At 44.5% G+C, this 14,732-nt stretch overlaps 1 protein-coding gene across 1 annotated transcript in view; it reads left to right on the forward strand.

The window, feature by feature from the left end:
- The window catches only part of LOC133020595 (signal-induced proliferation-associated 1-like protein 2), a 52,329-nt gene extending 42,209 nt beyond the window's left edge, over nucleotides 1–10,120 (forward strand). Inside the window, exons 16-20 of the mRNA XM_061087215.1 lie at nucleotides 2,286–2,505; nucleotides 4,573–4,704; nucleotides 7,063–7,180; nucleotides 8,867–8,945; nucleotides 9,388–10,120. Coding sequence (XP_060943198.1) covers nucleotides 2,286–2,505; nucleotides 4,573–4,704; nucleotides 7,063–7,180; nucleotides 8,867–8,945; nucleotides 9,388–9,534 — 696 coding nt within the window. The 3' untranslated portion in view covers nucleotides 9,535–10,120. The remainder of the gene's footprint in view (nucleotides 1–2,285; nucleotides 2,506–4,572; nucleotides 4,705–7,062; nucleotides 7,181–8,866; nucleotides 8,946–9,387) is intronic.
- The last annotated feature ends 4,612 nt before the right edge of the window (nucleotides 10,121–14,732 follow it).

Below are 14,732 nucleotides of genomic sequence, written 5' to 3' on the forward strand. Positions count from 1 at the left end.
TTTTTTTTATATAGGAGAGCAGCAAACCCTGTTTAAAGTTGTTTTGATGAGCAAGAGCCTTATGAGGTCTAATCTTGTAAAGTCGGGTGGGAATCTGTGCAATAAGAGACACCCATGTCGACTTAAAGCCTCTGAGATGTTCTTTCAGAGGTTGTGCGTGTGTTTGTGTGCGGAGCTTCGCATTCCAGTATATATATCACCGCTTTAAAGACGTCCTAGATGTTTGTGAAATTCTCACCATGAGATTTGTGAGTCTTTGAAATGGAGATGGCTGGGTGTTGGCTTGTGGGGATACCAGTCTAATGTTGGTTACAGCTGGGAAGCCAAAGGCAGACATTTACCCATCTGGCCGACTGCCCCCCATATCATTTGTGGCCACTTTTGATGTCACTCCAGCAATATTTGTGTAAGCTAAACGGGACAATGATAGATGGGATGGGTGTTTGTGGTTTTGTGTGTTTAAACAAGAGATCCCCTGTCAAAAGTGCAGCCACGGTCATGTAACTCTAGTATCTCTGCAGTGGTGTGCTGCGTAACGCTCCTCTGTTCACAGAAGACTTCCCTCAGGATTCGGCTGTTCAAGCCCCTCAGCTTGTTTAACTTTACTCCTGCAGTTTCCTTTGACCACAATGTCGTCTCCAATAGTTTTCCATACGTCGTCGAGATTTGTTCCCTCTTATTTTAGAGAGCGTGCACAATTTGCAATAGAAATGTATTCACTTTACTTCACGCCCCCAGGCTTCACTTAACCGTGCTCATCGGTTTTCTGGTTTGTAAATAAGGAACCGAAAGAAAATGTGTACTGACTTTATGAACAAATACGATGATCACTGCGTTAAATCCGCAAATCCAGGAGTTCTAAACCTCCCTTGACACGACAGCTCAGCATTTAGTTAGAGGACAATTCCGGTATTTTCCAACATGTCGTTTTAAATGTCACCATTGTGATTCAAAGGTTTGCGCTAACTTTCCAATAACAGCATGTGCTTTTTTTGGGGGGGGGGGTATCGTGTGAAAAGCTCCTGGTGATTCCGTCAGCTTTCTAAATAAACCTTTTCACAGAGACATTTCAAATGCTTGTCTCTGAGTCCATCTGACAGCAAACACAGAAGGTAGCAGCCTGAATCAACCTTCAAAGATATGATCTGTTGTTTCCTCTGCCAAGCTGGAATGCATTTGTTTGAAAGGTGCAGGATTATGCAAAAACTACACAACTGATTTCCAGGAAATCTTGTTGAGAGGTGGGATATGAATAAGAGGCCATTAAATTGTTTTTCTTTCTTTTACATCGTACGATCGGGAATTTTTAACATTTTCATGGCTTTCTAAGGGAATAATTCATGAGTCTTTGAGTAATTTGCTGCTGATCCAAATTAAACCCCAGATCTGGTGAATTTAAATGTGTTTTCATAAGGTGACTGTTGGGCCTTGATGTGGTTTTCTGAGTGCCATTCTAGTTTCTTGTTTTATTGGCAGCTCTAGGATTTAATAAAAGGATAATAACAAGTACTCCACAGGACATTTTTTTGACAGTAGTGTTGATACAACATTACATTAATTCATATCAAGATATTTTTATATCTGATTCCTCCAGTTTGATATAGTCCTTATCATCCTTGTAATATGTTTGCTTAGAAGACAGGATGAATATAAGTTGTACTCACACATAATCAAATGAGTGTGGATGAATAAGTAAATTGACCTGGATGTAGATCTGAAAGCACAGGGCTACTTCCTGTGGTTCAGTCATACTCCGAGACAATCGTGTAGCAAACACTGAAAAAGTTGTGAATTCTTGCTCCAGTATTCTCCTGGAAATACAGACCATGGTATTTTTATATTCATTTAACTTGAATTTCTCACATAAATTACATTTTAACATGTTTTTGTTTTCATAAAAATAAAGCACTTTGAGATGCATTTCTTATATGAAAGGTGCTTATTATCATTATTATAAGCTGTGGGACTATCGGTTGCCTCAGTGCAGTGACCTCTTGTCACCACCTCCACAAGCCCGGTCCGTTCTTTTTCCCGCTCTGACAGACACTCGCCAGCTGTGCTCAATCCATCTGCATTTCCCTGAGAGCACAGTCTGTAATTGATTCCTGAGACTGCTCCCTGATGTTCCCTTCCCTCCTCACTGATCCCAGCTGCCTGCCCGTGTAAACGCGCTGTGCAGGGAAGGTGCAGACAGGGGGCCATCGCTGGGGGTTTGAAGATCAATCTGTTCTTTGCATTCCTGCGAGCATCTCTTAACTTAACTGTTCTACTTTTCCATCTCGCAGGGGTCGGCTGTCGGCAGTTTATCACCAAGACGCTCCCTGTACCGGACGCTGTCGGACGAAAGTGTGTGCAGCAACCGCAAGGGTTCGTCCTATGCCAGCTCGCACAGCTCCATGCTGGACCAAGCCATGCCCAATGACATCCTCTTCAGCACCACCCCACCTTACCACAGTACACTGCCCCCCCGCATTGTCCACAACCAGGGAGCATCCAACCTCAGAAGTAAGTGCACAGTGATTTTTTTATTTATTTGCCTTTATTTAACCAGGTCTGTCCCGTTGAGATACAATGACCTCTTTTCCAAGGGAAGCCTGGCCAAGACAGCAGCATACAAAAAATGTCAACAGTCACACAGAAAACACACAGAAATCACATAACACAGATAAAATACATTAAAAAAAAAAAAAAAAGATAAGGCAACAGGACTAAAGCTCCGGATTCACACCAAAACAAGAACAAGTGCAGTATGAAGCCGCTCCAATTTCTCTCACACGAGTCTTCAAAGTTTAAAGGTTTATGAGCTCCTTTAACTTTAGAGTTTTTTTACAGTGCATTCCAAGCAGCAGGTGCAGCGAACTTAAAACAGTGCTTACCAAATTCAGAGTGAACTTTGGGCATAATTAACAAATAAAACTCATTTGACATTCACATGGGGCCACGTGGTGCTAAAGAAACATCTAAAAACTAGGGCTGGGCAAGTTAACTCGTTTTAATCGAGTTAACTCAAGTGATGAGTTAACTCGATTGTTTATCCGCCAATTATTTTCTTTTTTCCAGTTCTGCAGCAGTCAGCAACAGACTTTCACAAAATAAAAGCCTGACTTTCACAATAAAACAATAAATAATCAAACCTGAGTTAATGCGAGATAAAATAATTAATCGAGTTAACTCATCACTTGAGTTAACTCGATTGAAACGAGTTAACTTGCCTAGCCCTACTAAAAACATGTAAAATATTAGATTTACCCAAGAATATAGCAAAGTTGCTTAAATGTCAGAGAGACAAGAGGACTTACTTCAGCTGTCTCTCTGCATGTGGTTCTCGGATGATGAACCTTCTTCTGTGGCGTCAGCATGAAGATTCTTGTTTGAAGAGCCACTTGTGTCATAAATCTCATTAGCACAACTGCTGAACACTCCAGCATCACTCCTCAATATAGCCAACTAATTCGAACCGGGTGAAGTAGTGTGCAACTTGCGCCGTCTGCATTAAGCAGACACCTGTCACTGCTGGCGAGCGCTGCCCTCTCCACTGTTCACTGAATATGTATCAGCAACGAGAGGTGTGATGTGTCCTTCCTGCGCCGCTGCAGGTCGCCAAGATCTCTGACATGAACATGCCTATTTTTCCATCAAGAGTGTCACAATGTCTGTCATACATAATGTTTCATTCACTCATCAGTCCCTGCCTGCCCCCCCCTCTCCGTCCCTCCTGTCTCATTACCATACGGCTCCTCGCCCGTCTCCGGCTAACGTCCCGAGATAGAAAATGGCTTTTGGAAAGATGCTTCTCTCTCTTTAGCCTCTCCTGCCTGTCAGCCTGATGGATTCCTGATTGTTTTGAAGGGTAGCTGAGCACACAGGCTCGCTGGAACGGCCCAGTTTGGTAAACAGAGAATCACTCCAGCTCCGAGATGCTGGATAGATTGAAGGGAGAGTGTCAGCATCACCTCAAGCTCTCTCTGTCTGTTCTCTGCTTCTCCACTCACGATTTGTTGTTTTTTTTCCTGAACACCCCTCGCTGCAGAATGGGCGCTTGTTTATTCGGTTCCCTGTCTTTCAGGGCTGAGAGCGAGCGAGGGTAGAGGGAGACGGAAGGGATGGAAAGGAGATATTGATTGAAACATGAAGACATTCACTTAGACAAGTCATTTATTGCCTCTCAGACGGTGCCCTTGCGTGCGCTATGCAGAGATAGCAGTCGCCAGTCTGTCATTCTGTCACATTTATAGAAAAGCATTCCTTCCAAAGTTAAATTGTTTACAAGCGTAAGGAGGATTTCTCGTTTAAGGGCATTTAGATCAGAGGTGGAGTGAGTTGATGGTATGATTGGATCCGAGCGACTAGTGAGCACAGGCGAGCGAGGTGTCCCGATGTGCAGGGCTGGAGTTAGGTAAAGATAATCTCCTTTAGCAGTGATGACTAGTTTGAATACAAACCCCCCCCCCCTCTAAGCCTCCTCATTCTCCCGACCCCTCCTGTCTGATGCAAACTGATGGGTGACTCAGATTAGTCCTTGAACCCAGGCCAGGCTCAGACACTGATGGGAGTGCCTGCCTGTCTCTGCAGATGACTTTTGGTTCTCTGACGGCTCCTTGGCGGACAGGTCCAAGTTCAGCGACCCGGGCCTCATGCCCCTCCCAGACACCGCCTCGGGCCTGGACTGGCCCCACCTGGTTGATGCAGCCCGAGCCTTCGAAGGTAACCAGCCTGGCTGAAGCTGCGGGCGCATTGTGCAACTCCCCCCCCCCCCCCCTACACCACCGCCTTCTCCCCCCCCCCTCTAGACGTTATAGCTGCTTAGCACGAGTGTGTGTGTGTGTGTGCGTGTGTGTCGGCAAACTGCAAGTGCTCGCTGGCTTGCATGTGTAGGTCTGTTTTCGCTGCGTGTTTGTGTTTCCTAAGTGCTGCAGGAGGTGACTTTTGGGAATCCCTCAGCTTTTTGCGCCTCCACTCTAAGCCCCATTGCAATTCCCATCGAGCAGTGTAACTCGGAAGAATGAACCATCATGTCTCTGCACGGACACAGAGACAATTCTCACACCATGAAGGCAGCAAGTCCCCACTCAGGGAGGGCTCTCAAAGCGGTGACTTGTACTATTAAGCTCTTGGGTTGATAGTTTGGGGGTAATTTCAAGTCCTCTCTCTGCCTCTTGCCCATTAAATTTGAATACGGTCCACTGGGAGGATGTTGGGTTTTTTACTTTCTTCCTGAAAATGAAGACCGACACATTTAGACAGCCCGAAGTGGCAGATTCTCCCCTTACGGATAGAAATCTTCACTTTTTAGATGGACAGTTGTTCCTTATTAAATGTCTGAACAGCTGATTTAGAGCATTTGTGTTTCGTGATGGCACCTGATTCTGGGATGAGGGATTTAGGAATCAAGCACTCACATAAATGTATGAGGGTTTATCGAAAATGAAAGCTGCCTTTTCTCTCGGTCTCTAACTTGAACACATCTTATCACTTCATGATCGACATCATTATTATGTTTTTTTCTAGTTTTCGACCACGCTCATGCTAGTCTATCCCCCATCTTTCACAAAATCGTATAACATGCCACGAGTTTCCTTCCGCTTGAACTCAACCCGACCCCGCGACCAGCGAGCAGGCAATGTAGCATGTGACCGTTCATTCGTCATAATTAATCAATCCTCGAGGGAGTTTCTCCTTTGATACACTTCCTGCTGCTTCGCCTGGAGCATATCATTTAACAAGAGTGGATTCAGTGGAGATGATGCAGAGTCTGACTGGCAGCAAGAAGGCAGTTGTCACGTCACCAGAGCTGGCCCAGAAAAAAAAAGCGCTGTGTAAACCTGAGGCTTGTTGCCGAGCAGAAAGTGGCTCCAGGCTGCCATTGTGCCATCATGTATGTTTAACCCAACTCTGTTTACAGCACGGAGAGAAAGAGGTTGGCAGAGATGTAAAGCATTTGTAGTTTTCACTACCGTGGTCCTGTGTTTCCTGAGAGACGATTCATATTCATGATGCACACAGACACTTTGGATTGGCTTCCAGCAACCAGAGCAAAAAAAGCACTGTGCTGTCCTCACCTTGGAGAGTAGAAGCTGTAGAAATAAAAAATGGGTGTTAGTACATCCCAGCAACAAAAGGCTATTTGTGGAATGACGGAAAGCTGTCTTTATAAACAACTGGGATATGTTTTAACATGAACTCAGAAAGAAGTCAAGCACAGCATGTTCACTCACATAGATTGTCGTGATTTGTCTTTCGCGTAATCTGTGTTTGTTTGATTTTTAGCTGCTTGTTCGCTAAATCTGTGGAAACACGGGGTCACGCAAAAAAAAAGAGACAAGCCGCTTGCCCGCGCCTGACGCCGTTTTCCTCGAAGTCTTTAATCTTTCTGATGCAGCCATCGAGTATGATGAAAATGTTCATTCATATGTAAATGAAAGCATGGCCTCCCCTTTCCTGCCTCGTCTGAGCAGCCGACTCCGGGCTGCATCAGCTTTTGTCTTGGAGTGGATTAGCTTTCATTTGGGGGCTAAATTAATGGGAGGGTTTCCTTAATCTTTTTCATGAATATGCAGATCCTCCTATCTTTAGTCTCAGACCAAGGGCTTGAGTGAGAGTGGATTCTAAAGAAAAGAGCATTATGCCTCCAAACTGAGCAGTCCCTGAGCGTAACATGCCAAGTTTGGGCTTTCCATGGGGCTTTGAGGGAGCTTAAGGGCCTGATATGGTAAAACAAGCATGACTGGTGCGTTACAGCTCTGGGATTCAGCCCATTATGAGCCAACCAGCTGTCAGAGGAGCCTCGGAGGGGTGAGGGCACCGGAGCGACCCCCCGAGGGACGTACTTGATCTGGGATAGTCAAAAAAAGGCTGTTTACCACCTTGTTCCTTATTGACGAGTTCATTCATATAAAGCATGAATGAATGAATCAGCCCCATCCTGTCAAGTGCTTGCGTGTGTGTCATTCTGCTCTATTTTAGCTGCATGTGGACACCGGGACATTTTTGAACCAATTTCCTGTTTTTGTATATGTTAAGGGCAGATAATGACCTGTTACATCACCTGCTCTCTCCCTCCAGATCAACGCGTGGCGTCCTTCTGCACCATGACGGACATGCAGCGCGCCGAGGCTCTGCAGATCTCCAGAGAGCTGACCAGACGTGTGGTGGAGGCGGAGGGAGCGGCGCTGGAAGCAGAGTACGGCCTCACAGACAGACACAAACACACGAGCACCGATGAATTCGGGAGCAAGTTAATAATTGACTCTTTGTTCAACCGTGCACCCAAATGGTGATCATCCAATCGTAGCTTGGCGGCCGTTCCCTTAGCACAGCAGGCCTGTCAAAAAGATTTCTCCACATGATGAAGCAGTGTGCATGTAACTCTCACAAGAGCAACACTCTGTATTTCAATAGCAAGGATGGTGGTGTCACCCTGAAAACAACTCAAGAACAAAGGTGTACAGAGTGAATCAAACTGTCTGGCTTTTTTAATACCGACAGACAAACACCTGTGTAGGAGTAGAACATCCACAGTGTTGGTGTATTAGAGTTTAGTGAAACAATAGCAGCTCTGTCCTGCTCTTTATGCAGTTTGGAAAAGCTCCAGAAACTTCAGTCAAACGGGTTTTAGATTGTGAAACTTTTGGCAAGCGCATTGTTGTGTCTCATCTTCAAATATGGGTGACGGTGAATGTTGTATGTCTGCTAGAAATGAGAAGCCTGTTTGTTTTACCTACTCTTTAAACATCAATACAAACTAGTGCAACAGGACTGTTTGGAATGGGTTGTTTCCAGGGACTGTGGTGATGCTGGTTGTAAGTGAACTGCAGTAATTGAGCTGTTCATTCCACATTCATTCCTGTTTGTGGGTGCATAAATAGTCACGATCATTTGAGGTGATCACCTTTTTTTTAGCAGGTTTTTAAAAAAAAACATGGATATACCTGCTGATTTATGGATGTTACAGGAATCAGTTGTCGTGAATGCACACGTTGTCATGAAACACGCTGTTGTCATGATTGACAGCATCATTTACATTAATGAGTTAATGAGTCCAACCACCACTGCCACAGAGCCCGGGTCACCTGTTTAGTCACAGTTTATTCACATTCAACATACCCGGGGTCCACATTTGACACTGCACTTCCTCGTTCCCTTAACAATAGACAAGTGTGACGCCGATCAATATGAAATTAGTTCAAGTTAAAAATGCAGCAAAAGCAACATTTTGACTCAAGATCTTCATCTCAAATATTTTGACGAGATGCAAAGTGCACAAATGTTAACTTGACCTAATTGTATATTTAGTAGTATTTAGGAAATGCTACAAAGATGCATCAAAATTCTGCTCTGCAATGTGAATACTACAAAAAGAGATGTTCTGCATTAACATTGTTGTATGATAAGCAAAAAAAACATTATTCATGTCTTTGGCAGAAAAGGCTTCAGAGGATGAAGACTTACTGTTGCATTCTGTGTTTTTTCTTTTAATTTCTCAACTCCTTTTCTTTTATAATGTGTTCTTATTTTGTATAAAACTAAAATTATGAGAGATTTTTAATATATTTTATGGAACAGCTCTGGAGATACACGAGCCACAGACAGATAGAGATGAGATACAGGCAGAGATTTCGGCAATTGTTAGGAAGAAGATGGATTAGATCGAATTCACCAGTAAATCTGCCTCCATAATAATTGTAGACTGCACACTTACTGTGTGAGAAGAGAAATGTTGACTGGCAACAGAAGCTAAATGCAGGGCACAACAAGGTGTCCATTATTAGCTCCTGTATCCTGGTAGAAACTCTTCTGTTTTATTTCTGTGATGTTTCTGTCTCGAGTCTTGACTCTTAACTACAAGCTGCGCTCTTCTCCTCTGCAGCGGCTCCCCCTCCACGCTAACCGGCAAAGTCAACCAGTTGGAGGTGATCCTCAGGCAGCTGCAGCATGACCTCAGAAAGGTACGTGTGTATATCAAACTACTTTATGTGTTCACCAGCAGTTTTCTTCCTCTTCTTCTTTGCTCTCCTTTTCACATCAGCACTCTGTGCATGACTGTGTCGCACAGCTCAGGAGAGTAAGACACTGAGTAATGGCTGCCCTGAGGTCTGTGTAATATAAACTCATCCACTTAATTCAATATCCTGCTTCCTTTCCTTATTGTGTCCCAGCCCAACATTTCCCCACCTCCACCAATGTGCTTGAAATGGAGAGAGGAAATGCACTTTTATCAGGACAGAGAAAAGGCTGCTTTTCCATGTTAATGCCTCCCATTTACACAGCACCGACGAAAGATGGATGTTCTCGTAATAGCAGGGGCTTTTGTCAGCCCCCTTCTGTAACGCATTTATTTTTGCTCCGGTTTCCCCGGTGTTTATTGTGTGTTTGTGTTGGTGTGTTCAGGAGAAAGAGGACAAGGCGATGTTGCAGGAGGAGGTACAACACCTGAGGCAGGATAACATGCGTCTGCAGGAGGAGAGCCTGTCGGCGTCGGCTCAGCTCAGGAAGTTCACCGAGTGGTTCTTTCACTCCATCGACAAGAAGCCCTGAGAGGGACGGAGAGAGAGAGAGAGAGAGACCTGCAGAAAGAGGGGAAGAGAGGGCGAGATGGTCTTCACTCCTCCTGGGCACCCACTCAACTCCTACTTAAGCCTCCCAGACGATCCACAGGCAAACAAACTTTAAAACAAACCTTTACAGGCCCCGAGAGAAATTAAGACTCTTTAAAAAAAAGAAAAGCCCTGTGGCTTCAGGAGACTGTCGTGCAGCCGTGTGTGGAGTGACTTGAAACCCTGATCTGGACCTTTTAGCTTTGGGATTGTCCTCTTGTCTGCAGTGCGGGGCTGTTTCTTGCGTTAACGGTTTTCTGTGCTGGCAAATCGGACTCTGGGGAAGCGTCCTGGTATCCGGTGCTGGAAGGAGGAATAGAGAATGGCAAACCCCGAGGGGCCCCCTGCCCGTGTCCCTGAGATCTTCTTACAGTAGTGGAATGTAAAGCTCATTTACTGTAGTCAACATATAATCTACCTACGTATGTCACGTCAGTCTACTGTACTGTATACTCAGCTGTACTGTATCATACTGCGCACACTGTCACACAGCTGTTTCTGTGCCGGCCTTCACGGACACAGGAAAAGTAGGGAGGGGGAGGTGGGGGAGGAATGTACTGGACATAATGAAGTGGTACTTACTGTCTGCTTGCACCAAGAGGAATCCACATGAGTCGGGTCTTGAAACGTACCGTGGTTGTTGGGATGGGGGGGGAGGGAAACATGAATGTAGCTCAAATGAGACCCTTTTATTTTCTTTGGAAGTCACAAAAGAAGTTTCAAGGTTTGATGTTTTGGTTTTCGTTGAATTAATACCACTTTTACTTTGTCCTCAGTGTCGTATCGTAGGGTCACACGGCAGTAATTTTGATGTTTCAAGGTGCTTTTCCCTACACACACACACATACACACGCATCTGTCTGTAGATTTTTTCCATTCACTGTCACAATGTCCTAGCAATAACAAAAGTGGTAGTTTCAAAACTGTGTTTTTAAAAAAAATTAAAAGAAGAAGAAGTTAGCACAAACGTGAAGAGTTCCTGTTGAGAAGCAGTTGTATTTGACATGTATTTATAAAACTGTGCCTAAAGTTCTCGGTTGTAAATGGATTGTTTCTCTTTGCTTTTAGTCGTCTTTTCTAAACACAAGCCTTGTCTGTGGCTCACTGATATAAAATCATGTGTGTGGATGATGATGATGTGCGTGTGTGTGTTTGTTTGCGTGTGTGTGTGTGTGTTGGGGGGGTTAGTTTCACAGCAAAATGTGTTCTTATGCAGTGGTTTCTAGAGCATTAGAGCAGGCGCCAGTGAACCACACTTACAATGCCAAATGTGTTTATTTCTGTACATATCTGCCACAGAAGTGTCTTGTATTTAACACTATTATTTAAGCCTATTTAACCTAAAGTTGTTTATTTTATTAAAGGTATTTGTTTTAAGGTTTTTTTTTTTCTGCACTAAGGAGAGATAAAGCTCTGTGGATGTTGTAAAGTGTGTAGCTTGCCAGGGCAAAAAAATATATATATTTAAATATATAAATGATGAATTTTTTTGGAGGTTCCAACATTTGGATGCTGCTAGATTACAGTTTGCTGGTTTGTATGCTTTTAAAAATGTCTCTCTCCATAAACTGTCTCATCCCTGGTGGGACACTGGTGGCTTTTTGTTTTTGGTTCTAATTTTTGCTTTGTTGTTTTTGTTTTTTTAAATAAATGTAGTTGTACAAATAAGTAATGTTGTGGTCTTTATTACAAATTATACTTTTCCAGACACCCATTATATAGCAATAGCCATAATAATGACAAAAATGCAGTAGAACCTTCTTTACATTGCTAACTTCAGAAAAGAGTATCAACAAACAATGATTAAAACAGGTGCTAAGGTCAGAGCTAGATTAAAAGCATATCGATTAATACATAAGAATGAAAAATTGTGATTTGAATGTGATTTCAGACCCGAGGTCCTAAGAAAGCCCCCTATAAAAATGTGTCTTTAAGAGCAGAGTTTGCCTCCTCAGTGGGATTGTTCCAAAGCCAGAGCCCTAACAGAAAATGTGGAATTGTGAACAGGGCTTTTACGGAGGACTTGTGGTTATGACCAGGTGCAGGTGAAATATATTTAAGTGCATGTCCTGAACAGATTAAAATGTCCGAAAATTTACCAGAAGCCAATGGAGAGGAGCTGAAATCTGAGTAATAGGCTACTGCCTTTTAGACAAGCTGTCATTTATTCCCAATGCTGTTAAAGGAAGAGCTCACGTTTTTAAAGTGTCTCAAACTGGTCGTTTACACAGAGCAGAGCTAACCATGTTTCAAAACTGGTCGTTTACACAGAGCAGAGCTAACCATGTTTCCCTAAGCTAAGAGTTTGCACTAGCTTTATTTTTACTGTGCCAATCAATGAACACATTTCCCTTATATGCTTGTGTCTACTCTGCGAGTCTCCTCTCCTTGTGGGAAGTTATCCCTTCCTAATGCATTTGTAATGACACAGATCCACCATCTTTGTTCTGTGTAAAAAAGGAATTCCTCTGATCAGTCAAACGAAGTGTGGGTCTCACAAAGCTGCAGCCTGTTGAGTGTGAAACACCATTTACTTGCATCTATCCACCACCACAGCCGAGTAACAAAAAAAAGACTTGATTTGTGAATCTCTCCTCACAACGTTTCCAGATCTCAACAAATTCTTACATCTGCCTTCTATGTGAAAACCTGAGCTGCAGAATCTGACACACAAATCATTTGCTAGTTCTGCTTTGAATTTTCTGTGTGTGTGTGTGTGTGTGTGTGTGTGTGTGTGTGTGTGTGTGTGTGTGTGTGTGTGTGTGTGTGTGTGTGTGTGTGTGTGTGTGTGTGTGTGTGTGTGTGTGTGTGTGTGTGTGTGTGTGTGTGTGTGTGTGTGTGTGTGTGTGTGTGTGTGTGTGTGTGAAGGCAAATTTTGGTTCTATACCATCATTGTGGGGACATTTTGACTGGCCCTCACAAATTCAAAGGACTGGTTGAGCATTAACACTTTGGTTTTAGGGTTAGAATTAGGTTTAGGTTAGGCATTTAGTTGTGATGGTTAAGTTAGAGAAGAGTAAGGGGCTAGTGAATGAATCATGTGGATGAATGTCCTCACAACTACAGAGAGACAAGTGTTAGATAGTGGGTGTGTGTCCTCATCAGTGAACTGATACCTGCTCTCCAGGTGCCGGCGAGAAACAAAGAGCTAATTTCGAGCCGTGGATTTGCGGAGCTCCCGCAGGACCCGGCGAGAGATTTTCCTCCAGACTTTTCCATCCTCTTATTTTGTCGACAGCAGGTGTGCTAAGACTATCCAATGGAAACACGAGACCCTAATGTGTTTGTGACTTGATTCCCCGCGTGTTGGTCTGCTTTAAAATAAATGACAGATGCTGCTTTTCACCTCGGGGACGGCAAAGGCTGAATAATTAATCATAAGCCTTTTTGGGTGCGGAGGAAAAAAAAAGAAAACAATTAAATTTGTTTGCTACTTTCTGCGTAAACCTCCAGCCCAGCTGCTGAAGTGTGGTCCAATCTATCACGTCCTCCCGGGGCTGGTGGGTGAGCAGCTGCAATGGATTGTGGGTAGAGTTGTGCTGGCAAAGTCCTTTTTGGCTATTTTGTCTTACCTGTGAGGGATTTGGAGCCAATTGATGTAAAGATATTTCACATGTTTTTTATTTCTGCACCACCTCTGAGTCAGCAAACAGTGTGTGAGACCGATGGGAGAATAAAAGAAGTAGCTTCATCACTTCCTGATGGACCTGGAGGTTGTGACATCACCTGGCAGCTTGGCTGAGCTCCTGAGAGGCTCCTGATCTCTGTCTGACCTCTCTCCACCAGGCCGGTCCAAACCAGAGCTGCCCGCAAGACGCCTGCGTGGTCGCATGTGTTCATGGACGAGCTCCGGGTCTGGCCAACAGCAACGGGCAGTGAGACGAGATAGTTAATCTACGTGTGTGTGTGTAGTGCCAGGACAGCAGATGGGAGCCCACACTGGCACAGGACGAAAGCGTGAGTGTCTGTTATAGACGGAGGCGGATTCCAGGGTGTGTTGCGAGGGGTAAGATCAGGAGTTCGACCAGCGACCGAGGAGAGGAGCGTAGCCAAATGGCTCTGGCACGAGAGGAATCTGGAGAAATATCCGGGGGATGGAGGCAGAGGTTGAAGATGAAAAACAAGCTGCAGTGGGAAAAAAAGATGCATGGGACCATTCCAAGACTACAATGACATACTGGAGTTTTATTAGCCCTGCAAAATATGCTGACAAGCAGTAAAAGTTAGACCCAATCCATTAGGGTTGCGAATCTGCACTAACCAGATGGAAGAGCTTACACCCACGCGAACCGTATTGATTTCTAATATTCAACCTTGTCAGCAGTTAGAGGAGTAAAGGCTGGCGGTCCAGGAGACACGGCCGTCCACTGCTCCACAGATTTGTTGCTCATCACACATAATAACATGTGACTGGGACGCAGTTGTCCTGCGTCCACAGTCCCACAGCAGATGCTCCTCCGCTGTGATTGCCACCCCGGTCAGGATCACGTTACCCAGAATAGGGTTCAGTGTGCCCAAAGCACAGCTGGCACAGCACAGAGGGAGGGGGGGGGGGGGTCAGTGTGTGGAGGTCAGCCTGTAGTTATTGCCTGCAAAAATATCAAGTATCAGTATCAGCTTCATCTGAGACAATGGGTTTGATTTTGTGTCGCAGTTACTGACAACATCCAATCGCTTGGATTTCGGGGAATTATTCATAAATATCATGAGAATCTGTGGATGCATTATTCAGAGCAGCTGTTGTGTGTATTCCTCGGTTCAATATCTTCATACGTCTTTTAACCAGAAAGTCGGTTGTGCACAGTATTGACCACGGCTCAGATATTAAGCAGCGAGGAAAGAAAAATTCAATAAGCATGCCTTCGGTGTTGCCAGACAGTTATGAAATCTCAATCGTGTTGTGTGCCTGCCAGGCGTAACGGCAGGATTAGCTCCCTCACCTGCACTGCTTATCTGTGCAGCTCATCTCTCCTCTGCAGGTGCTTTGAAACCCCCTCCCACTCATTGGGGCGGTGCGTCACACACACACACACACACACACACGCACAGTACACACACACACTCGCACACAGCACAAAAGAACAGAAATACGAGAGGGGAAGAAAAGAGAAGAAAGATCCTCCAAAACAGCAGAGAGCC

Source organism: Limanda limanda, chromosome 15 (genome assembly GCF_963576545.1).
Source record: "Limanda limanda chromosome 15, fLimLim1.1, whole genome shotgun sequence".
Taxonomy (NCBI): Eukaryota; Metazoa; Chordata; class Actinopteri; order Pleuronectiformes; family Pleuronectidae; genus Limanda; species Limanda limanda.